Source organism: Malaclemys terrapin, chromosome 5, assembly GCF_027887155.1.
Source record: "Malaclemys terrapin pileata isolate rMalTer1 chromosome 5, rMalTer1.hap1, whole genome shotgun sequence".
In the NCBI taxonomy this organism is placed as follows: Eukaryota; Metazoa; Chordata; order Testudines; family Emydidae; genus Malaclemys; species Malaclemys terrapin.
In genome coordinates this window covers 70690855-70714571 of record NC_071509.1, presented here as the reverse complement: position 1 = coordinate 70714571, position 23717 = coordinate 70690855, and the positions used below count along the sequence as shown (strand labels likewise).

Below are 23717 nucleotides of genomic sequence, written 5' to 3'. Positions count from 1 at the left end.
AAAGAAAGAGAGAATTATATCTTTTCTTTTTAAATTACGAATTAGGCATCTTCCCCCTATTTTTAGTGACAGGAGTGCTGACTCTTTTTTTTACATCTGAGGTGCCCCATTTATTGCTCAGTGAAGAATTTAAATATTCGCGTCTCTCTCATGCCTGCCTCTGAAAGTGAAATTTATGTAATATTGCTGCATATAAATGAAGCCATCCTACCTCAGTGTTTTATTGTCATGGCAAGCTTGCTTGAACTGATTCTGCTGGCAATAAATGGCCTGAATGTGTTGTCTCGGAGATTTAAAGGCCTTTCATTTCATTTTGTTTTCTATTTTGCACATCACATTGGAATTTCTTTAGAGAATTTCTCCTGAAATTATGGTTTTGCCTTGACACTGAAGCGTGTGTGTGTGTATTTGGAGATGCAGCTTACTGGCTTCTCGATGTATATGGATAATGCAGAGGGCATGTGTATACAGGAGGTTTTCTTGGAAGATGATATCTACAGCAATCGAATAGTCTATCAGGCTGGTGATAAAAATTAAATTGAGATGTGTGTGGTAAAAATCAGATTTCCCCCTGCCCTTTTGCTATGAAGGGAAACTCAAACTGGAGTTCTGTGGTAAAGGGGCAGTTTATTTTGATATTCTGGAGAAATGTGATGTTAAAAGCCAAAACTCCTAGAAATTAGTAACAGAAAAGACCTACTAGATGAGATTTTGCTAAAACAGGGTTATTCCCTACAGTATATTCTCAAATGCTTGTACTATCTAGTTTTCAATGATCCTTAGACACAGGGGCTTTCACAGTTTTGCCTTTCTTCTAGGAACTGACCTTCATGACCACTAGGTTGTGAGGTGTTTTATGTGGGGGCAATTCTTGAAAACAAACCACTAAGTGCGGCTCTTGCAGAAACAGCAGCATGATTTCTCAACTGTCTTGCCAACATTCTGAGAAGTGCATTGGTTACTTATATGTCGGTGACTGACCATCAAGGTTTTATATTTAGCATTTATATAACCTTAGAAAATATTGGGGCAGTGGCCCAGTGAGGGCCATCTGTTGTGTTAGGTCTCATTGTGTCTGAGATTGGCAGGACTGGAACTGAGTGTCCTGAGACATACATTTAAAATGGAAATGCAGTATGGAAGCACTTTCATACTGATTTAACTTGAGGAGCATTATTATCTGTGAACCCGATTTTTTTTGTTTTGAGAAATCTTCATTCTCTGAACCATATTATAGTAGATTGTTGAAACTGGGTTCTGCATGCAGCTTTTGTAGTAAAGAGATTATGGATTACATACTAAATATTTCATCTTTGTAAAATTTCAAAATTAGACATGTATTAGATGTAGTTATTGATACTCTCTTCTGTATCAAAGTTTAGGATTAGAATATTGCTTACATGGATTTAATTTCCTAATTTGCTCAGGGGTTACTCAGTCTAGACACTTTACATGTCTTTAGTAATCAATAATTTTCTCGAATTTTTGAAAGAGCTCTGGTGTTTTGATGGCATCAGTCAAACTGATCTCTTTAAAAATGAGTATTCGCTGACATTCAGTACTTTCACTTTCTGAGTAAGTAGGATGACTTTGTAGGTACAAATCTAAGTGAAGCCATACTTAGAATACTATGTAAATAGTACAAATGTTGTTTGTATAGTTGACTCTTTTGTGTTCTTTGTGCCATTCTAAAAACCTAATAAAACTACTAAGTCACAGGACAAAAAATGGGCTTATTCAAAAGGATAAAACTAACTTAGGAAGACTGGATCCTGATATTCAAAGGTGTGCTGAGTTATTTAACACAATGTTTCCCGAAGTGTGGGATGTGGTCCCTGCTAGGCATGAAGGGCTAGTTGGGAGAATGGGGACTTCTCCATGGAGATCTCTCCAGTCTCAGCTTTCACTTTCACTCAGGCTGTTATGTTTGTGGGGGAAAAAACCTTCAAAATATGAAGAGCACAACTGATGCAGAGATGCTTGAATGAGTTTGCAGGGAGCCTAAAACCCTAGCTCTGAGGTTTCATTTCAATGGTTGCTAACTCGGATGTCAATGGAGATACTATAAACACCAACATTTTCATTGCTTAGCAAATGAGGTAAGAAAGGAGAAGTACTATACGGCTGATCTATACTAGGAACTTAGGTTGGCAAGGGTGAGGATTGAGAGACATAGCTGTGCCAACCTAACCCTGGTGTAGACAGTGCTAGATTGTCAAAAGAATTCTTCTGTTGACCTAGGCCTGGTCTACACTAAAAAATTAGGTCAGCGTAATTATGTTGCTCGGGGGGGTGAAAAATCTACACCCGAGTGGCATAATTAAGCCAACCTAAGTCCCCATGAAGACAGCACTAGGTCAACAGAAGAATTCTTCCATTGACCTAACTACTGCTTCTGGGACGCGGATTGCCTATGCTGATGGGAGAACCCCCCCTGTCAGCGTAAATAGTGCCTACACTGAAGCACTGCATAATATGAAGAGCTGCATCAGCATTTCCCAAAGTGTTTGGGTTTGGTTTGGTTGAGGCGGTGTTTTGGTTTTTTGGAGGATGTGGGGGAATGGGGATGGAAAGTGTATAAATTACGATGCTAGGCCACTGCCAATGCATGGCAGCACTGCAGAGAGGATGTGATTTGGTTTCATTTTCCTGAAGGGAGGGGCACCTCTTAAAAGCTTGGTAAACTCTGGTTTACCAAAACATGAATGAAGTCCTTTGTACTGGGTGTCTATTTGTACTTAACCAAGGCAAGAGACAATTTCAGGGTTAATCAAAAGAAGAAATTTTGTTTAATCTCGGAGGATTTAAACCAGGATCCTGCAGAGGACAAGGAAGAATGCCTTGTTCTTCCTCTCTTATTCCAAATCCCAACTGCCCTTTCTGTCTTTTCCTTTCTCCCCTGTGATGGTCAGACTCATGAATGATTTATTTGCTTGTGCTGCTTACTAGTGCAGTTGTGTCAATTAAAGAGAAGGTGTTCATTCTACATTGTCCTCAAATAGAAATTGTTAGTCCACCTAGGAGTAAGATGAGTCTAACAGCTATTCTGTTTATCTTATTGTTACCTCATCTTTAATATTAGCCTCACCATGTGTCTACTTCATCCTGTCTGACATGTAGGTTGTGGGCACCCTGGGGCCAGGGCTGTCATCTTACTACTTGTCTGTACAGTACCTAACAATGGGACCCAGATCCTAGACTGGGATTCCTAAACAATAGTATCATACAAAAAAATAACAATAAGTTTAACTAGACTTCTAGGTGGAAGTGGGGGGTGAAATGACCGTTGAGTTGTGGTAAATTTTCAGAATTTCACAGAAGCACTATACCAACTAACTTTGGCTTGATTTACCATGGAAATTTGCAATTCTCAACAGCATTAAAGCTGTTTCATTTCTTAATGCTATAGGGTGATTAAAATTACCACATAGAAAACTCTGGCTCAGAACCCTTTAAAGAATTCTCTTACCCTGCTGTAAGGCATGTCTGTGCCTTTGTTCTTAGGTATTATTTCCTTTTTCTGTATTCTTATGCTCAAAGAATAACTATGAAAAGAGCTCCTAAAAGCCAAGCAAGGAGTTGGGTAAATATACACTTTAAAGGGTCTTACAAGTGGAAACAAAATGATTCAAGGATAACTTTGAATTTAGGAGTCATGATGCTGAATCTAGGTGGTTTGCTGACAAATCATAAGCGTGTACTTCTTGAGCAGGTAAAGAGAGTATTGCCAGAGGTGTGATTAGTGGCAGCTGGTGCCCAAGATAAGTATTAGGGATGTAGGTAGTAATCTGCACACATCCCTGCTCCTTTGAATGGAAGCTGATCATACTTTCAAAGTGAAAAATTGGGACAATCTGCAAAGTGAGGGGGAAGGAGGCAGCTTCTTTCCTCCTCTTTCAGAATGAAAAACTGGGGCACTTTAAAGTCAAGGACCGGGTGGGAGAAAACAGCATGTATCCTTCTTCCATCCCTTTTATTATCCTCTCCTAGCACCAGCCTCTCTTTCTCCAATCTAGATCTTATCCCACCATCTCCACCCACCCACATACACACACACAACCAGTTTGCCCACATCCTCATTCACTATTGACTCTGTTACCTCCTGCACTCAGTCCATTCTCCTGCTAGTTCAGCACCACTCCATCTCAACCTCCACCTGCTCAGAAACACCTACAAACCAATGCCTTTCCTCTTCCTATCTAACCTCTTCATAGCTCAGAGCTACCCCCTAAACCTGAATGGTCTCAAGCTCAGAATATACACACCCCGACTCCTACCCCTCCAGGTTAGACATCTCATCCCCAGAGTCACAATTCTTCCTTCCTGACATTGAGGCTCAGATGTCCCCAGCCCCAACCTGTGGGTCTGCAAAAGCAGAAACAGAGACAGCAGGGAGCATGTGCAGACAGCTGTTTACTCTGCTTAAGTGGGGCTAGTGCCACACACCTGTATTTCCTGCTCTGTCTCTCACCTGCTGCTTGTGCTGTAGGATAGGAAGGACTCTGGTGTTGTCAGGTGTATTGCAACTTCCAGAGTTCACCTAGAGTCTCCTAGTGGTACTGCATATTTGCCACACTGAATTGTGACAATACTGGTGGGGTTTAGTGCCTAAAAGCCAGGAATGATGTTTATATCAAACCGAAGCTCAGTGGAAAGGACAGGCTTTTGCTGTTAATGCTTCTGCTATTGCTGTAGCTGTGCTACAAAATACACTTGCTGAAGAACAAGATAGACATCTGAATGCTGTCTGGTTACAGAACTGAGCTAGTAATGCTGTTAAATGCTAAGGGCATTCTCCGCCATAAAAATAGGTAAAATAAAAAGATCAAGACTTGTTGTAGCTGATATTCTAATGTTAATTCAGCTGCCTAAGTTACCAAGAAACAGTGGTTCAAAGGAAAAAGACACCTGAAAAAGTCCCTAGTTTTTTTTTTCCCCTAGAGCATAAGGAATAAAGAAAAAATGCTCTTTTTATACCACATCTGGTAAAGCATTATTCTTCAGATTAAAATCCTACATGCCCAAAGCAAACTCTAAAGACTATATCCATAGATCCTTTGTTATAGAAGCCAGGTGAGGGATTGCTTAAAGGAGATATGTACTGGAGAATGTGCTTCTGCAAATTTTACTCCCTTGCTAATGGAACTTAAAGAAGATGACTGTGTATCTAAGTACTCCATTGTGCATGCAATTACCCAGCCTGTACATGGCCAATGTAGGCTTCTTCAAACAATAGGAAGCATCCTCAGATTTTGAGGTCACTGCTGAATAATAGGCCTTTAATACCTGCATAAGTCCAAAACAAAGAGATTGTAGTTGACAACAAATTTCCTACAATCTATAATAATATAGAGCCTGATCCAAAGTCCATGGAAACTATTGGGAACAACAACATTCCAAAGGAATTCCAAATTTCACAGCATAACAAAGACAAACAATCAGAACCTTATAGAGTCATTTTTGATGCGCACTAGCTTGTATCCACTAGCATCAGTAAATACAGCCAGAGCTGTCTCTTGGGAAGGGCGAATCGTAGCAACCGCTCCAGGCCCCGCGCTTTGAGGGGCCCTGCTGTCTGGGGTGATTGGCCGGTGCGGTTGGTCCTGGAAGACGAATCTGTCACTTCCACAGGGCCTGCCCTCTTATTGGCAGTTAGTGGAGACAGCACCCGGCTTGGCCGCCTGCGTTTCAGTGCAGCAAGTCCCCCAACCCAGCTGGAGCCCTGAGCCGCCATGGTGCAATGGCCAACAATAGCCCCGTGGTAAGCACCGGCAACTGCCAGCAGCAGCAGGCAGCCCAGCACTGGGCCCAATCTGTCCTGACGGCCCAGCCATTGATGCAGAATGGAGACCCCAAGCCAGCGGGGGCTGATTTGTCCAGGCCCCACACCCTCCTAGGGATGGCCCTGAGTACAACACGTCAAAAGTGCTAAGTATTGGAGGCCAAGCTTTTCCCTCCTCCTTTCCCTGCCAAATAGTTACTGAATTTATTCAGAGCAGGAATGAACATGACAAACAGAAGTGTTTCATCATAGGCAGTGAATTATTTTTCCTATTGTAGTATTTTCAGTAATTTATTTACGGTGAGGCAAAACTGTAGGAGGTGATTTCACTTCTATTGTTTATTTTTAATTAGAAGAAAATATATTCCAAATGTGCTGTTATGTGATGCATACACAGTCAGGCTAAACAGACAAAATAGTACAGAATATATCAATTGCTGAACTTCTACAGCTTAATTTTATTTGCAAGTCAGCCATCCATTTTCTTCAAGCTCCTAGCCAGTTGCCACTTGCAAGTTTATTTGCCCTCCCATGCTCATAAAAAACAATTTAGTCATGCTGATTTAACACTTAATTTTTAAAAATTGCTTTCCATGCATCATGTTGCATAATTAATACAAGTAGAAAGCCCGCTTGGAAAGGGCATCGTTTGTAAAACCATATGTCAGGATGATCATCTGGCCTTGGGCTGCAGGAACCAGAGAATGGGTGAACATTCTGCAGTTGTTTTGGCCATGATTATATGGTGCATGGCAACTTGCCAGAAGCAGCTAAGTAGCAGTAAAAGGTCTAGAATGTCAGTGGTTTCCTCTGTGTATTAAAACAAAGATCATTTACAATTTATGAACCATCTCAGAAAGGGTTTATGGCAGATACTGAAGGATTTGAAATTACAAGAAATAAAAGGGCACTGAATGCTTATAGTGGTATCTGTTTGCATGTTTTCACACATGTCCGTTCTTAGTTTGGCCCTCCATAGCTGACACCTCTACCCTTTTCCCCTCCTTTCCAGAACACTTGAAAGAGAAGTTGGAGGAGTACATGGCCCGTTTTACCAAAGTGAGGATTGTGCGCACCAAGAAACGAGAAGGGCTGATTCGGACCAGATTGCTAGGAGCCTCGATGGCTAAAGGAGAAGTCTTGACGTTCCTGGACTCCCATTGTGAAGTCAACGTGAATTGGCTGCCTCCATTGCTTAGTAAGTGCTTGAACATTAATTGGCCATTAAAGTCAGAACACATAGTATATTTACAAGAATTAAACTTGTGCCCCCCAAATAAGCAGATCCTTGCACTAATTAGTATTGTATTGCAGGTGGCTTGTGACCATTCTGATATCCCACGCACAGCATGAGATTTCTAGACCTTCGTATACAATACGCCACAGATTTTTGCTGGAATAATTGGACAGATATATATATATATGCTGGTTACCTTGAAATTGAAAAGTCAGTATAAGAAAGAGCTTGTTTGTCTGGCAAAACACAGGAATCTGTGCTTCTTTATTCCAGAGATGACTAGTATAACTTCTGCAATATAGTTCTGCTCTTCTCTAGTTTAATTTATTTTTTTTAATAAGAGACCTCTAAGTCTAGTACTAGGTACGGAATGTACTGTAAACCTAAGAGCATTAAGGAATGTTTGGTATGCAGCTATTGTACTCCTTAGTCTTCCACGGTCCACTAAATCAGCTTTTGTTGTAAATATATCCCAGATTTTGGAGTTAAATCCAATAACTGCATTCACAATAGGAAGCTCAGAAAGGATGATTTGCTATTGACTGCTGTGCTGGATTTTAGCTGGAACCAGCGAAGTTCCATTACTCAAAGGCTTGGGGAGAAACAGTTGTAAGTAGTCTAGGATTTAAGTCAGGAAACAATGCTCCCTTCCCTACACACCTGACTACTCACCCCGCCAGACAAAGGTGAGTGCTTCCTTCCTTTAGTACAGACAAGAAACCTTTTTCTTTTTTTCATTAAAAGAATCTCTCATAAGGATGGCAGTTTCCCCTTTCCCCAGTGAATGGTCATTATGTCTTGAGTTTTGCTGCTGGAACTGGTTTAGTGGCAAAACATGCTAATTAAACATATTCAAGAAGCAAAACACCTAGTTCTGTTTCCAAACTATGGAACATAACCCAGAAGGCCAATAACCAGTCTCCCTAAATATCACTGTCAGATAAATTTTGTGGATTATGTTGGTATTGAAGACCATATCCTTTCTGACTACGGTTACAGGGGCACCATTTAGGGAAGGAAGGAGGAGGCATCTGCCCTCACTTCCCCCACCCCGAGTTTTTTACCATATTTGGGTGAAGTTCCCAGCGGGGGGAAAGATGCAGCCCCTTCTCCTCCCACTGCCCTGCTCCGTTGCCATCTGCAGCCACAGCATTGCCCCTTGTCCCTGACATGGAGCGGCTGCTAGCAACGCTGCTTGGGACCGGGAGCCTGAATCCTGATCTCCTGCGCAGAGCCAGCGGGGCCTGATGTTGGGGTGTCCCCCTCACCCATTGTGTAGCTAAACAAGCAAAGCGTGCCCCTCACCACAGCTCCTGCTTTGCGGAGTTGCTGCCACTGTGCCAACTAGGGACTGAGTGTATAGCCAGCCCCACAGCAGCACCTCCTCGGACACAGCCCCTCCCTGTACCCTGAGCTATACCCCTCCCAGTGCCTAGCTACCCCCTGCCTGCACCCTGAGCTACCCACTCTTTGCACACAGCCCCTAGCTACCTCTCTCCCTGGACCACACCCCTGCCTGCACCCTGTGCACTTTTCAAACTTTTTGAGTTGATACACACACCCTTTGAGTTATAATTTTTGATTGCATCCCCCCTATTATCTGGAAAAAAAACAGCTTTCAGGTGCCTATATAGTCCCTGGAATCACGGTTCAAGTTGCCCCCTCCTCACCAAAATCTGAAATGGTGCCCCTGTTAGGGTACCCAAATTATGCATCCAGTCTATTCCCTAGTTATCACTTTTCCTTATTCACGGCATCAGCATTAACCTTTTATTAAATAGCACCACCATCTTCATGTAAAATTCAAGCTGCTGGTCGTATGAAGGAGCAGAGAGACCAGTAGACTTCCACAAGCTACACTGTCAGGTCACTGCTGAAACTGCTGGATGTGCTCATCTTATCTAGCACAGATGGAAGTCTTCTGCCCAGGGCCAGCTCCAGCTTTTCTGCCGCCCCCAGCAGAAAAGAAAAAAGCCAATCGGCGGTAGCCCAATCGCGCTGCTTCATTCTTTGGCGGCAATTTGGCGGTGGGTTCTTCACTCCCTCTCTTCCTCTTCGGCGGCACTTCGGCGGCAGCTCAAAGAAGAAGAGAGGGACTGAGGGACCCGTCGCCGAAGACCCGGAGGTGCCTCCCCGATACCGGACGGAGTGCCACCCCGACACCGGATGGAGTGCCACCCCTTTGTATTGGCTGCCCCAAGCACCTGCTTCCTTCACTGGTGTCTGGAGCCGGCACTGCTTCTGTCTGTTGTTGGGGTTTAAGGGTTAACTGGATGTTGCTCAGTGCATCCCTCAACTAGTGCAAAAATCTTTAGGCTTCTGACCTAATTTTTTAATAACCGCAGATGTGTGATGTAAACCTTCTACTTTGCTAACTTCAGTAAGCTGGAAAATCAAAAGTTACAAACCCAGCTTTTCTTCTTAACCCTCTTCTGAGGGGAGAAAAACTTTTAACTGGGTTTTCCTCCAAACATTCCCAGCTTAATCACAAACTCAGTTTCCTCAGGCAAATATACAGACAAATGAGACGGTCTGGGTTATACTCTGGTGTTATGGGGAGTGGGGTGATAGCTGTCATCTTCTGGCCACAGTTGGCTCCTTTCTAAGGTAAACTGAAACAGGAAGCAAGTCCTGGAATTGAGTCCCCCTCTCCTTAGGTGTCAAGTCCAATGGAAATAACATCCAGTGAGTCAACAAGGAGCATTCTAAAACTTAGGATTGAGATAAACTGAGGCCCAAGGCTAGGCTGGCCATGTGTCCAGTTTTCGACCAGAAAGTCAAGTTGACGGTGTAGATCTGACCGGTCCGGACACCCAAAGTCCAGTTACTGTGGGGGGGAGGGAAGGAGGGAGGCGCCGAGTCACCACCCGCGCCAGCCCCTACTCAGCCAGGGCCACCTCCTACCTGCATCGGGTGGCTGCAGCTCCCAGCTCTGGCTCTGCAGTGAGACCCTCCCAACCCATGCAGGGAGAGCAGGAAAGGGGAAAAGCAATAAGCAATGGAGGGAGGGGGAAAGAGGAGTGAATGGGGCGGGGCCTAAAGGGGAAGGGGCAGGGAAGGGATGGGGCAGGGGCTGGGCTTTGGAGAGACAGAGAAGGGAAGGGGAGGTTCAAGAACTACTGCTGGTGTGTCTGGTTTTTAAATATTACAAAGTTGGCAACCCTACCCAAGGATAGGGTTGCCAACTTTCTATTTCCAGAAAACTAAACACCCTTGCTGCACCCCTTGCCTCGCTCCTTCTCTGAGGTCCCCCCTTGCTCATTCCATCCCCCTCCCTCTGTCACTCGCTCTCCCCCCACACTCGCTCATTTTCATCAGCTGGGGGTGCGGGCTCTGGGTTGGGGCTGGAGATGAGGGGCTTGGGGTGCCGGAGCGGGCTCTGGGCTGGGACCAAGGGGTTTGGAGTGTGGTAGGGGGCTCCAGGCTGGGGCAGGGGGTTGGGGTGCAGGCTCTGGGTTGGGGCTAGAAATGAGGGGTTTGGGGTGTAGGAGGAGGCTTTGGGTTGGGGCAGTCAGTTTGTGTGTGGGGGGAGGAGGGGCTCTGGGCAGCACTTACCTCAGGTGACTTCCAGGAAGCTGCCGGCATCTCCCTCTGTGTCCTAGGTGCAGGGGCCACCCCTGTCTGCAGCAGGCGCTGCCCCCGCAGCTCCCATTGGCTGTAGTTCCCGGACAATGGGAACTGCAAAGCCAGTACTGGAGGAGAAAAGCAGCACGTGGAGCCCCCATGCCCACCCCTAAGCCTAGGAGCCAGAGGAAGATGCCAGCAGCTTTCTGGGAGCCACGCAGGCACCCCATCTGCCCCGCTGCAGGCGGCCAACCGGACTTTTAATGGCCTGGTCAGCAGAGCCAACAGGGCCCCTTTTCAACCGGGCATTCTGGTCAAAAAACGGATGCCTGGCAACCCTACCCAAGAATCACCCATTAGACCTGGAACTTGAAACTGAAAATAAAGCAAGGCAAACACAAGATCAACAACAACAACAACAACAACAAAAGTTTCAAGGGCAGCCTGCACTATGTCGTCCTAAAAGGAGGAATAAACCATTTCAGGACCAGTCTTACTCCGTTTAAAGTAAATGAAAAATTTCTAGTTGCTTAAATGGGAGCAGCATCTGATAGTGGATCTAAATACCTATTTGTAAGTTTTAACTGAAGGATCCACCTCGTAGCTCTTTCAACACATCCTGCATTTTTTGAATGACACTAGATGAACCTCTAGTGAAGCAGATGGCACATTTGGCACTTACTGCTCTGATGCTGCATCCACAGGGCGAGCTAGGCTGCCCTTATTATGTCTGATTGGATCTGCAAAGCATGTTGAAAAGTCCTCACAGTGAGACAAACTCAACTGTGTTTTAGTGTGAAGGCTTTCTGTGTTTATCAGCCTGCCCTAACCCTATTTCTGAACAGTTCCTCTGGTTGAGACCTCACAAATACTAGGGCTGAAAAAAGAATGATCACTTAGGGTTTTATGACATTTAAAATGTTGCAACTTTCTCATCAAATTGTGTTTTAACTGGTGCAAGCCCATGTATGGAAACGTTTAATACAAAATAAGAGTGGCTTATTTGGGGTTAGCTTAAACTGATTCCTAATTGATTTACAGTAATCAGAAATAAGCCACTCTTACACTGAAATGAGTGTCCACACGGGATTTGTTTGCTGTGGTTTAATCAGATCGGTTCAAAGTCACACCTTTAGTTAACACAGTGTAGTTGTAGCGGTGTCGGTCCCAGAATATTAGAGAGAGAAAGAGACCCACCTTGTACCTTTAGTTAAAGCAGTGCAATGTTCTCATGTAGACCAGGCCTTCTCTCTCACCACAGCAGCAGTATAGCAACAATGAAATGTTCTGATTATTGGCACATACACTTTTTGGTTTGGGTTTTTTTTGTGTGCATTTTTTTAAATGCACAATTTAAAAATGAACAGATTTTGTTGAAACTTTCGAAAAGAAATGGCCTCTGGGCAAAAGCTGAATATAGACATTTTCAGACCAAAAGGAATTTGAGAGAATTATGAACAGTTGGAAAGGGAGTTATACTAGATTTCAATCTTAGCTCAGCAGTCATTACAGTACCTCTTCAAGTGTGTGTGTGTGTGTGTGTGTGTGTGTGTGTGTGTGAGAGAGAGAGAGAGAGAGAGAGTGCAGAAGGCTGATGAATTTGAATGGAGAATCGGTACTTCCTGACACATGCACATAGAATAACATGGTTCCATACTGCCATGAAAGAGCCTTGTAAATGGGCTGGCTGGCTGCCTCCTGAGCATGTCCTTGTGGCTTGAGATCACTCTTCAGCAGTCCTGCCTCAGTTTCCCCACTTTTCTTCAGCTCAGGGCCTCTGAAACTACGAGACAAACTTTTCTCTGGTGCAACACACCCCTCCTTGGAGCAGAGTTTATTAACATAACAAAATTAATCCCAAAACACAAGTCCTCAAATCTTCAGCAACTCTTTCTCATTCACTCTGTCTTTCACACTGAGGTCTCCCCTCCCTTGAGTCTTTTTTCCTGAAGATTCAGGGTTTCCTACTCACTCTTAGCAGTCTCTGTAATGTTTCTTTCTCTATTCTCTGAAGTGTTCTGTTCCTCTTTATAGGAGAATCAGCTCCTCCTTATCCAACTGGTTCTACTAATTAAACTGTACACCTCATTCCAGGTGTGGTAGACAGGGCTACATGTATAGGGCAGGCCACTAGGCTTTAGAGGGACAGGCTACCTCACTACAATGCTCTTGAAGGAGGAATGGGTTCCATAGATCAGTGCAACACTTGGCAGTATTGCAGATTTGAAGGAAGATGATGTCATGGTGAGTGAGCACCACTCTAACCCAGTTCTCTTCATGCCTATCTGTGCCCTTTTCTGACTCAGAGGGTTCCAATCCTGCCATCTGTTCACAAGGAGAGGCTTCTGCAGGTTCCTGGAAGGGATAGGCTCATGCTAGTAAGCCACCTCTCTATCTGCCCAATGCCCCCAAACCCATACGCTTTAGCTTCCTTCCATCTGTGAAACTAGAGGAGAGCATCAGGGCCAAAGGGTCATAATCCCATGTTGATTGTTGCCAGGACTGCCATTGAAAAGAGATGGTATTAAAACTGGCATGGTGATGGTAATTAAATATATTACTACCTGGCGCACTAGTCAATGTTGTTATTTTTAGTAATTATATCCTAATAACAGGAAACCTCATTACCGATTTCTAGAGGAGGCCTGCAGATTTTTGTGAGATAATTAACATGTTTTTTACCATTAGAGGTATAAGTTTGAAAAGACTACTAAACTTCCAAACGTAACCATTTCACACTACTGGTCATCTCAGAGCTGCCCCTTTTCCAAACCTCAAATGAGGAAAGGTGGGAAGTTGAGTCTCATACTGACATTTCTCAAAAGAGAGAGGGAGAGAAAAGAATACACTGGGGTCTTCTTCATTCCTCATAGAAATGAGCAATACTTCTTTGCATGTTATTGTTTCTGGCTTTGGAGTTCACCTTTAATTTTCAGTATTTGAATTAGAAACTGGTTCACACTAAAATGCCACAACAGCAGATGCAGAATTACTGCAAAGTCCAGTAGTCATACACTGAAACACAAATAAATGGGAAATCATTTCCTCTTCAAGTTCCTGCTGTACAGACCTCACACTAAACAAGTAGTGTTTTTATATTTTACTTGCTGGCTAGTTCCTTTGTTGACAGATTGGGGACAGCCCAGAGTAGCAAAGTGACAGACTGGACTTCTCTGGGTCTCACTGGGATGTGACTCACTTTAAAGAATTATAATTGCTTCTAATCAATGCCCAACTGCATTAAGTCCACTTTAGATAAAGGCCTGATGCAGATTTGAAAAGTGAAATGATTTGGGGGCCGTAGGGAACTAAGCAGGCAATCTTCAAACTTCAAAAAACCTGGGGGATTTGCTTTGCAGTAATATGATAGATGGCTTGACTAGACATGCCATTTCCTATTTTCTGCTTTCATCTTTCAGACCAGATTGCACTAAACCGCAAAACCATTGTGTGTCCCATGATCGATGTCATTGACCACAATCACTTTGGCTATGAGGCACAGGCGGGGGATGCCATGCGAGGAGCCTTCGACTGGGAAATGTACTACAAAAGAATACCGATTCCTCCAGAGCTCCAGAGGTCTGATCCCAGTGACCCCTTTGAGTAAGTAGCAGTAAAGGAAAGAGTTGGAACAAGAGCCAGAGAGAGCAAATAAGGTAACTGTGATAACAGAAACACCAAGCCCAGGGCTTTCTAGACCAATTAGTCCTAATTAAAGGTAATAAAAGCAAACAGCCACAAACGGCAGAACAGTGAGAAAAGGTCAATGTAACAAGTGATGAAATAGCAGAGGTTGTGCTTGGATGCACAGAGCTTCCTTGCCTCTGGCATGTGTCGGCAGGATGGGGGGAGGAGGGCAGGGAAGAGGACTTTGTGTGTAAGAGAGAGACCAAGGCAGAAACACATACTTGTAGTTAACAGAAAAGAAGAGTTGGGAGAGGACAAGAAATAAATGTGACTATAGTTATTCTCTTCTTATTCCTCAGAATATTTTCTGAACATACTTTTAGTTTGATTCCTTTGCTGAAGATTGATGCAATAGCTGCACCAATAGCTGAGTCCACATTCTGCTAGCAAAGGCTCTATTTATGATGGATGGTATTGCTACTGTCTATGTATTGCTATAATTTAAACACAGTCCTATCAAAGCAGAACAGTATCAAGCTGATTTGTAAATAATCTCTGATAAAACAGTGTCAGATCCTGGTATTGTATGGATCTAGGGTGCCCAGACAGCAAGTGTGAAAAATCGGGATGGGGGTGGGGGGTAATAGAATCCTATATAAGAAAAAAAACCCAAAAACCGGGACTGTCCCTATAAAATCGGGACATCTGGTCACCCTATATGGATCAAATAATTCATAATAATGACCTACTAGTCTCCACAAAGCTGGATCTATTTTTATTTTATTTTATTCTTGTCATGTAAGGACAACATGGGATTTATCCTCATCAGCAGAGAGAGAAGAGAGAGAAACCTGACTTAGTTCATTAAACTTTCAGAATCACTCATGCAGTTCACAACCCAGCAGGGCTGGCAATGAGATTTACTCTGATGCTCTCATTGTCCATTACTGAAACTCAGCATTGTATCTAGAGCCGCCATTCAGATTTTCACAGTTTAAAGACGTCAAAAAAATCTTTCTCTGGTCTCAAAGCCTGGCGCTACCTGAAAAAATGGGTCTGGTTCGTGCAGAATGCAGCACCGTTTCCATGGATTTAACAGGTTCTGTCCCTGGGGGAAAAGATGCTGATTCCTTGGGCTTATCTTCACTGCAAAGTTAACTTGTGTTATAGCTAGATTGTTCCAGTTATCTTGATCCTGTCTGCACACAAAGTCCCCTCACTCATGTGCAACAGTGTCAAAGCGAGCACAATTTATTAGCTACTAACATGACCATGACTCTGTAATGGGGACGTAGGCTAGTGCTGCAACACAATGCTCAAAAGCCACTAGTCCTCTGATGCCTTCCCACAATTCCTCCTATGTCCCTTGAACAGTCATCTTTTCTTGCCAAATACCTATTCCCTGCTTCCAGACCCAAGTCACCTAGCACTTCGAATAGTCTAGTTTAGCTTTTGAGCCCCACCTTTACACATGGCTTCCACCACCAACAATTGCAGTCCTCCAGCTCTGGTTCAGAGCTATTTTTTGTAACACTTGCATTTTTCTAATGCTTTGCAGTACTCAACTCTCAGAGGAGAGGAAAAAAGAGAATTAAAAGGGAGACATTAAAATCTGTGTGTTCCATTCAAAACAAAGAAATAATTAATGCATCCCCAGGCAGCCCTAGCTTTTATACCAGCAAGTCATAGGCAGGTTTTCACTGTTTTCCTCTAGTCAATAAAATGGCAAAAATAAGCACTACAATATGGCATAGCAGAAATTACCCTTAGAATAATGGCACCTAGATGTCTTGTATAAACTTTTGAACTTTTTTTGGATTCCAAAGGGATGGGTTAGAATAAAGTTCTCCATGGGTAAATATACCATTTAAACAACATGCGGTCTGCTTCAGCAAAAGTTAATGTGTTTTTTAAGTTTATATCCGAAACAATGCTAAAATCTGGTAACTGAAGAAAGATGAGAAATGGTGTGTGCATTTAAGACTAAAAGAAAATGCATTGGGTGGAAAACAGCTCTTGTTTTTATTCACTATCTTTAAAAATATTATATTTGTATAATGTCTTTTATAAAGAGGCATCATAAACAAGGACAGCCTACATGGTATATGTAGTCTAGTAATGTCAAAACAATCTGTAACAAAGGCACAGGACAAGTAAAATACAATATCATTCATATATTTTATGCAGGCATCTTCTTTAGATACTGTAATCTGTAGAGCTGCCAGAACCTTTACCTACTGCCAGAGCCTTTTACTGTGGTGAGGGAAAGGATCTGTCTGTCGGCAGAACACTACAATGTTAAAAATTGCAGTGTAGACATGGGAGGCACATCTTGGGTATGTAGACAGCCTCTGTAGGGTACATATCCTAGGCTGCGTCTTCACTACCCGCCTAAATCGGCGGGTAGAAATCAATCTCTCGGGGATCGAATTATCGCGTCTCGTCGGGACGCGCCAATCGATCCTCGAATTGATGCTTGTACTCCACCAGCGCAGGTAGGAATAAGCGCCGTCGACGGCGGAGCCGCAGAGGTCGATTTGCCGCCGTCCCCACAGCGGGGTAAGTCGGCTCGGATACGTCGAATTCAGCTACGCTATTCGCATAGCTGAATTTGCGTATCTTAAATCGACCCCCTCAACCCCCGTAGTGAGGATGTAGCCCTAGTGTTCATGTGTATCTTTACTTGCCTAAGTAGTGCCTCACCATCTACATTGCTATTTATACCTGTGCTGTGTGTACTCTACACAGTATTGAAGTGTAGACATGATGGTTGGGGACAGGGCCGGCTCCAGGCACCAGCTTGGCAAGCAGGTGCTTGGGGCGGCCACTCCGGAGGGGGGTGGCAGGTCCAGCTATTCGGCGGCAATTCGGCGGACGGTCCCTCACTCCCACTCGAAGCGAAGGACCTTCCGCCGAATTGCCATCACAGATGGCAATCGCGGCTTCTTTTTTTTTTTTTTTGGGCTGCTTGGGGCGACCAAAACCCTGGAGCCGGCCCTGGTTGGGGAGGAGGGGCGTGTGTGTTTTTTGCAAATATAGTTATATTGGTACAAGCCCAAGTATGGACACAGTTATATGGGTACAAAGTGTCTTATAACAGTACATCTTATTCCCCTTCCCATATTGAAATAGCTATACCAGTATAAACACCTTTAAATCAATACAGCTGTGTCCACACTAGGGGATTATGCTGTACCAGTATATTTAAAGTGGTTCAACTTTCCAGTGCAAACAAGGTCTTACATCTTGTGTAGTTATACAGCTCTGTGCAAAGTTTGCATAAAATGTTACTAAATCAGAATGGTAGCATGACACTAACTGCCTTCATTCATCACAGATGTAAATGACTACACAAGGTGCAAGAAAGTACTTGCACCTCTGATGTGATTTGAATTCTCTTGGTTGCAGTAGACAATATCGGGTTTGATCCAGTGTTTACCGAAGGCAATGGGAGTCTTTCTATTAATTTCCCGAGGATTGGATCAGACCTATGGTAGCTATAAAATGGTATTGAACCTGGGACCACTACTTTACATCACAAACTGGGAGGCAGAATATGAGGTGCCATAGAGCTGCCACCTCTGAGGTACAAAATAGGGGCCATTCTGAGCTAGGAAAGGGGAGTATAGAAGGGGGCAGCGGTGTGGGAGACAGGAGATGGCTCCAGGAGGCAGAGCAGGGCCCAGCTGAGCAGAAGCAGCCACCCCATGGTGAGGAGCAGGGCACTCTGAAGCTGCTGACATGAGCGCTTTTTGCTCTCTTCATCAGCTTATTAGTCAGGTAGGAAGCAATGGCTGCTTAATGGCTCCTGACAGAAAGCTAAGGAGCAGCCAGGACGGAGGTGAGCAGCAGCAGCACCACAGAGGAGGAAAAGGAAGAAGGGATCCCACTAGCAGGTGCTCAAGAGGTGACTCTACTGACAAAAAACAGGACTTTTAATGTCCTGGAAAGACTTCTAGATTTCTTGGAACAGCTACCTCAAAAAAGGGACAACCCTGTGAAAACCTAGGCAGGTGGCAACCCTGGGCATTTTGTGCTAGGTCAGTTCTTCCATTTAGAAGTACTTTCTTTCAGAGAACAAAATGGACCAAACCATTCCTAAAAAGCAGTGTGGTTTGGCTTTGGCTAGCGATTATTATTTTGTCTTTCAAAGCCAGCACTACTTTTCTTTATGCAGAAAAAATACAACTTCTGCTCCACTTATTTTCACAGGCTTAAAAATATCTGATGCTTTTAATACATAGCATATGACAAATAAGGTAAACATTACAAACCTCATGCCTAGACCTTCAGAAAGTTAATTGACCTAGACAGTCTTTGTAGCAGTGAAGTTGAACCGTTTCCCTTTAGGTATGTATGTACTGACATTAGAGGCAGATTCAACCAACAACATGCTACTATTTTGTAAGCAGTAGGGATTTTATTTTTTGTTAGGCTAAATATTTTGCCATTGGTATTCTAATAGGTGTACTTCTTGCCAACAGTTTCCGATCTGGGCAGATTCTTAATGAACTGAGAAACTGCCAACTTTTTTAGTGAGATACCAGCAGTTAATAGCTATGTGATTCAAAAATAGTGGTGGTGGTGGTAGTGTTTTTTTCTTTTTTGTTTTGGTTTGTTTTTTCCCCCCATTGAAGATGCTGGCACAGTGCGTGTCTTAGCACAGAAGGTCACATCAGCCTAAGACATGATGCACGTTAGAAAGCAGACCACAATACTGAAAACTAAAGCACAGCCACTATATTATTTGAACAAGAGACTTGCATTCTGACTGCACACAATCAAAATATTGCTGCAGTGGACACAAGCAGAGAAAATTGTGTGCGTAGCCCCTACACTAACAATCAGAACTGTTGTCAGGTAGGCTTTTGCTGTGACAGTATTTGGCAGCTTGCTGAACTCCATAGCCGGCTGAGCTGGTAACTTTGGAATTAAATTACTTTTTTTTGTTTTTGTTTTTACTATCATCCAATTTGGCAGTTGATTACATATGGCAGTTGCATTTTCGTACTGGACACTGTATTTCTGTATAAAATCCACCTGACTGGGAAGAATCTGGACTCTTCTAGCCATTTGAAACAAAAGTGTGGGCATGTCTTACTGTACATGCATCCACATTGTCATTCAAGCAGCAGCTTCCTTCCTAATTACAGAGGAACTGGGAGCATAGCTGCAGTGCATCTCTCAGCTTTTTGATCAGGCACCCCCACTTTCATTCCTTTGTAACTTGCTCATCACAAATTGGCTTTTGACTAAAACTTGCATAAAGGTTATGACTTTGGAAATGTGAGGGTGACCCAGGAGGCCATCCCCCAAACTATGTTGATTTTATGATGCCAGTGTATGTACCCTGAATGTGCAGCCCTGTAACAGGGTGCTGGCCAGGAGATCCTGGCCAGGTCCCTGTTGGCCTGTTCCAATTAAGGGGAATTAGTTGGGACTGGCAGGGGAGACCGCACCCTGATTACTTCAGCATTCAGCACCTGCGGACCTGATTAGCCAGCCGGCTGTATAAAGCTGGCAGGGAGGAAGCCGTGGGGGGAGAGGGGAGGACACACAGGAAGGGGAGGAGTGTGTGGCTCTAGATCCCTGTTAGCTGGGGAAGCTAGCAGTCCCCCAGGGTGTTGGCCTGAATACAGTGTATAAAGTGTATATAGCAGGTGGTGGGAACTGGCACAAGAATAAAAGAGCACTGGTGCATACACTTTGAGTGGTCTCCAACTGAGTTTTGTGGAGGAGCCAGGAGGGCTCCGTTACACGCCCATTGAAGGCAATGGCAAAACTTCCATGGTTTCATTGGACCAGGATTTAGCCCTAAAAGCTAAATTCTTCCATCGAAGCTCCAGTGTACATCTCCAAAAAGCAGTTTGTCCAATGAAATTTAAAATCTCATCTCTAACATATATATGGTGATCCTTAGGGATCATTCTATACTCCTAACATTGTTTATGCAGGCTTCCCAACTCTTCTGTGCTAAGATAAATGGATCTGCTAAATATAATAGTGGTTTGACACACAAGAGTGCTGGGAAGAGACTGCTCTTTATTCCCTGGCACCCATCACATGACATTGATTAGTGTTAAAAATGTTCCTACCCCTGGCAGGCATTAGTAACCATCGATACCAGTGGCTACTGTTACAATTAATTTTTTGTCCTATCCAATAAATTACGATATCAACTCAAAACAACCACTTAGCAATCACAAACTAATAAAACCAATAAATTAAACATATAGAGATATATAGGAGGAAGGACAGGGTAGCTGTTCAGAGCAGGTACTCTTTGCTATATATTTGTACAGCACCTAGCACAACAGGGCCTTCAGCCATGATTGAGGAGGTGAAAGGGGTGTTACTAGAAGCTATTGGAATACAAATAAGTTATAATAAATAATAATACATTATCTGCATGTCCTGACAGCTGAGAGGATTATTCTGCTCCTTAATGGACATCTGTCAATAGCTATGATCTCTGAACTGCTGACTGCCACCTGTGAAACTCCATGCCTGTGTGGCCCTAGAACTACATATTGCCCTCAGTGTAGTTCTTTCTGAAGTGGCCTGATCAGCTGCTGAAGTAGATCTGCCACCTTCAAACAGGTTGTTTGCTCCTGGAATTTTTTACTGGATGGGATGAGAGTGTTATTTTTCAGATCATAAGAGAGAAGAATGGTTCAGTGGTTAGGTTATTAGCTTATGACTTAGGAGATCTTAGTGTGAGTCCACTACAGACTTCCTTGGGCAGGTCATTTAGCCTCTCTGTGCCTCAGTTCCCCATCTATAAAATAGGCATATTAAGACTTCCATACCTCACAGGTGTGTTATGAGGCTAAATACATTAAAGACTGTGAGACACTCAGATACTATTGGGGCGGTGAGGCATCTATATAGAGAGATAATTTCATTTGCATTCTGGATGTTCACAAGGAAAGGAAACCAGTAACTTCCTTGACTTTGTGTTGATGTCTTTGGTTCCTCTTGTGGGACTGACCTTCAGATTGGTTATGACATACGACCTTGGAGTGGATGGCATAGCTGAGAGTCTGGCAGATTGCCAGTCACCTTCTCTTTGAATTACATCTAGAATTACTCTTGCAAGCTATTGTAAGGTTAGTGTCTTGTCTGAACTTGACACATTTTATTTTAGAAATAGAGTCATATTTACTTCACAACCCTTTTCCTGAAGCTCCTTGCTTTCACTATTTATACGTTTTCTTGAAAGCATGTCAGCTCACAGAAACTCCTTACCGGGCCTGTATTTCACATTTAACAAATGCTTTTTGCAATTTTATGATCATTTTCTGAAGTTTAGGCAGTGCTTTTGGACAATGATTTCTATAATATGGCTTCCGCTGCTTTATAGTCTGTGTCTTCTATGACTGATCTCTGCCCATAAACATATTCATAAAGCCTCTCACAACCAGGAACAATTGCCAATATTTCTTTTTCTATCTGAGCATAGTTCTGTTGTGTTTTAGTCCATGCTTGGGTATTCACAGGGTATACTGCATAAAGACAGCCTCCAGACCATGAGACTAAGGGCCAGATTTTCTGGTTTAGTTAAGCTGTGGTTGGCAGCAGACCAAAGACAGTCAACAATAACTTTGAAAACTTTTTGTGTTCTCCTAATCCTGTGGTGCTATGAAGATCATAAGATTTGTGTAATGAAAAATGGAAAAACTGACACACCCATAGGGAAAAACTGGCACACCCATGTCACACCCATATTCCCTCCCCCTGTAATGTGACACTACCTCCTGTGGGAGTGCAGAACAATGTTTCTGTATAACCCAATAAATTTTCACCAAAAATAAGTGACTAAGAGACAGATGCATGTGTTGAACTTTACACCTCAGATTAACACAGCATTAATTAATCAAGGCCAAACCTTCTGCTGGTGTGACTTCACTGACTTTTCTAGAGTTACCCCCAACAAACAATTTGGGCCTCAGAGTCCAGGGGAACTGGATGGTAACACTTCTAGGTCACGTTATGTTTCACGGCATATACACAGAGAAGTTAGATAAAAACATAAAATACTCTTGTTGGAAGGTTGAAATGTAACACTACTTGACTTCTTAGAAGTCAGAATAACACACAAGCCTCCCAAAACAGAAACAGACAAATCAGGCTGCTCCCGAAATCATAGAAGCACAACTCACCCCACCTTATGCGAGGCCAGCTGTGTGCTGACCAATTGCTGCTAGGCTCAGATCAGATGCTTCCCTACAGAGCCCCTTGGCCTATAAGCAGGACCAGGAAAAATCCCTGAAATTTTTAGAGAGTCTACAATTTTGACGCAGTTTTCAATACACCACCAATAAGTAGTTCATATCCCTCCCAAAACAGTACTTATAAAACTTGCTCACAGCTACTTGATGGCCTGTCTCAGATGACTAGAGCTGTGCAAACATTTTCTTTGGTTTCAATATATGGGAGTTGACATTCTCCAAATATCACTTTCACTTTGGGTTTTGGATTTTTAACACAAAAATTCAAAGGATATCTCAAATGAAATCACCAATTTCTACATTTGTCAACCTGCTGCCTCCCACAAGTATTGCATTAATTTACAAAGTACCACACTACACAGCTCCTCTTATACACAGCAGCATATTTATAGAATGGGTTACTTAGACCATCATAAACACATTTAAATTGGAGAAGTCCAGAGGAAAATTCTTAAGGACCCGAATTTCCTTCTAAAAGAAAAAAAATCGGTAAGAGAGCAGGTTACTTACTACCTTAGGGTGAACCATTTGAATCAGTCAATATCCTATTGATTTAAATGACTTTGCTTTCAAAATCATTAAAAAAGAAATCCCATTGAAAAAATTCCAGTGAAGAAAATTAAGCTTACTATCAGTTTAAGAGAAAAGATGAGCTATTTTTTCCCCTTAAAATACTTTTCAAGGGACACAAGAATTTTGGCCCAGAATATGATGGTCAGCAAGTCCTGTGGTTCTTAAGGGCCATAGGATAATATCACAACTTCATTACAGATCTCTCGCTTTTAGTGGTGTTTATCTTTATAAGAGCCTAGGAGCGGTTTCTGCACCAAATTCCAGCTGTGCAGGTAAAATGCCATTCTTAAAAAATTACAGATTTACAGATCTTCATCTCATTCGTGTTTGTGCTGTAGAAGCTCCCAAAGGAGAAGTGGTGTGAGCCAATGTCAGCCTGAACCCCCACTAAGGCATAGATAGCCTCCAAACCAGATTGTTTAGCAAGTTTTATAGTTGCAAATTAATGCCAGTATTGGCCGGAGTGAGCGTATATTCCTTAGAGTCTACACAACATGTTGTCACTAGAGGTTGCTTATCAGTCTGTGCTTTGTAAATCTCCTAGCCTTCCATATTTCCTAAAAGTCATCATTTCTTCCATTATCTACAAACATGATGTAGATCTAACCTATTCTCTGGCTATATTATCATTTTATTTCTACAATGCTGAACTCTGAACTGATAACATATATCTGATTTACATCTTGCTTACATCAGTCATGTG

The 23717-nt window shown here is 43.1% G+C and overlaps 1 protein-coding gene across 1 annotated transcript in view; it reads left to right on the top strand.

Moving 5' to 3' along the window:
* The window catches only part of GALNTL6 (polypeptide N-acetylgalactosaminyltransferase like 6), a 911072-nt gene that overhangs the window by 772326 nt on the left and 115029 nt on the right, over positions 1–23717 (top strand). Inside the window, exons 9-10 of the mRNA XM_054028868.1 lie at positions 6843–6980; positions 14003–14186. Of these exons, the coding sequence (XP_053884843.1) occupies positions 6843–6980; positions 14003–14186 (322 nt within the window). The remainder of the gene's footprint in view (positions 1–6842; positions 6981–14002; positions 14187–23717) is intronic.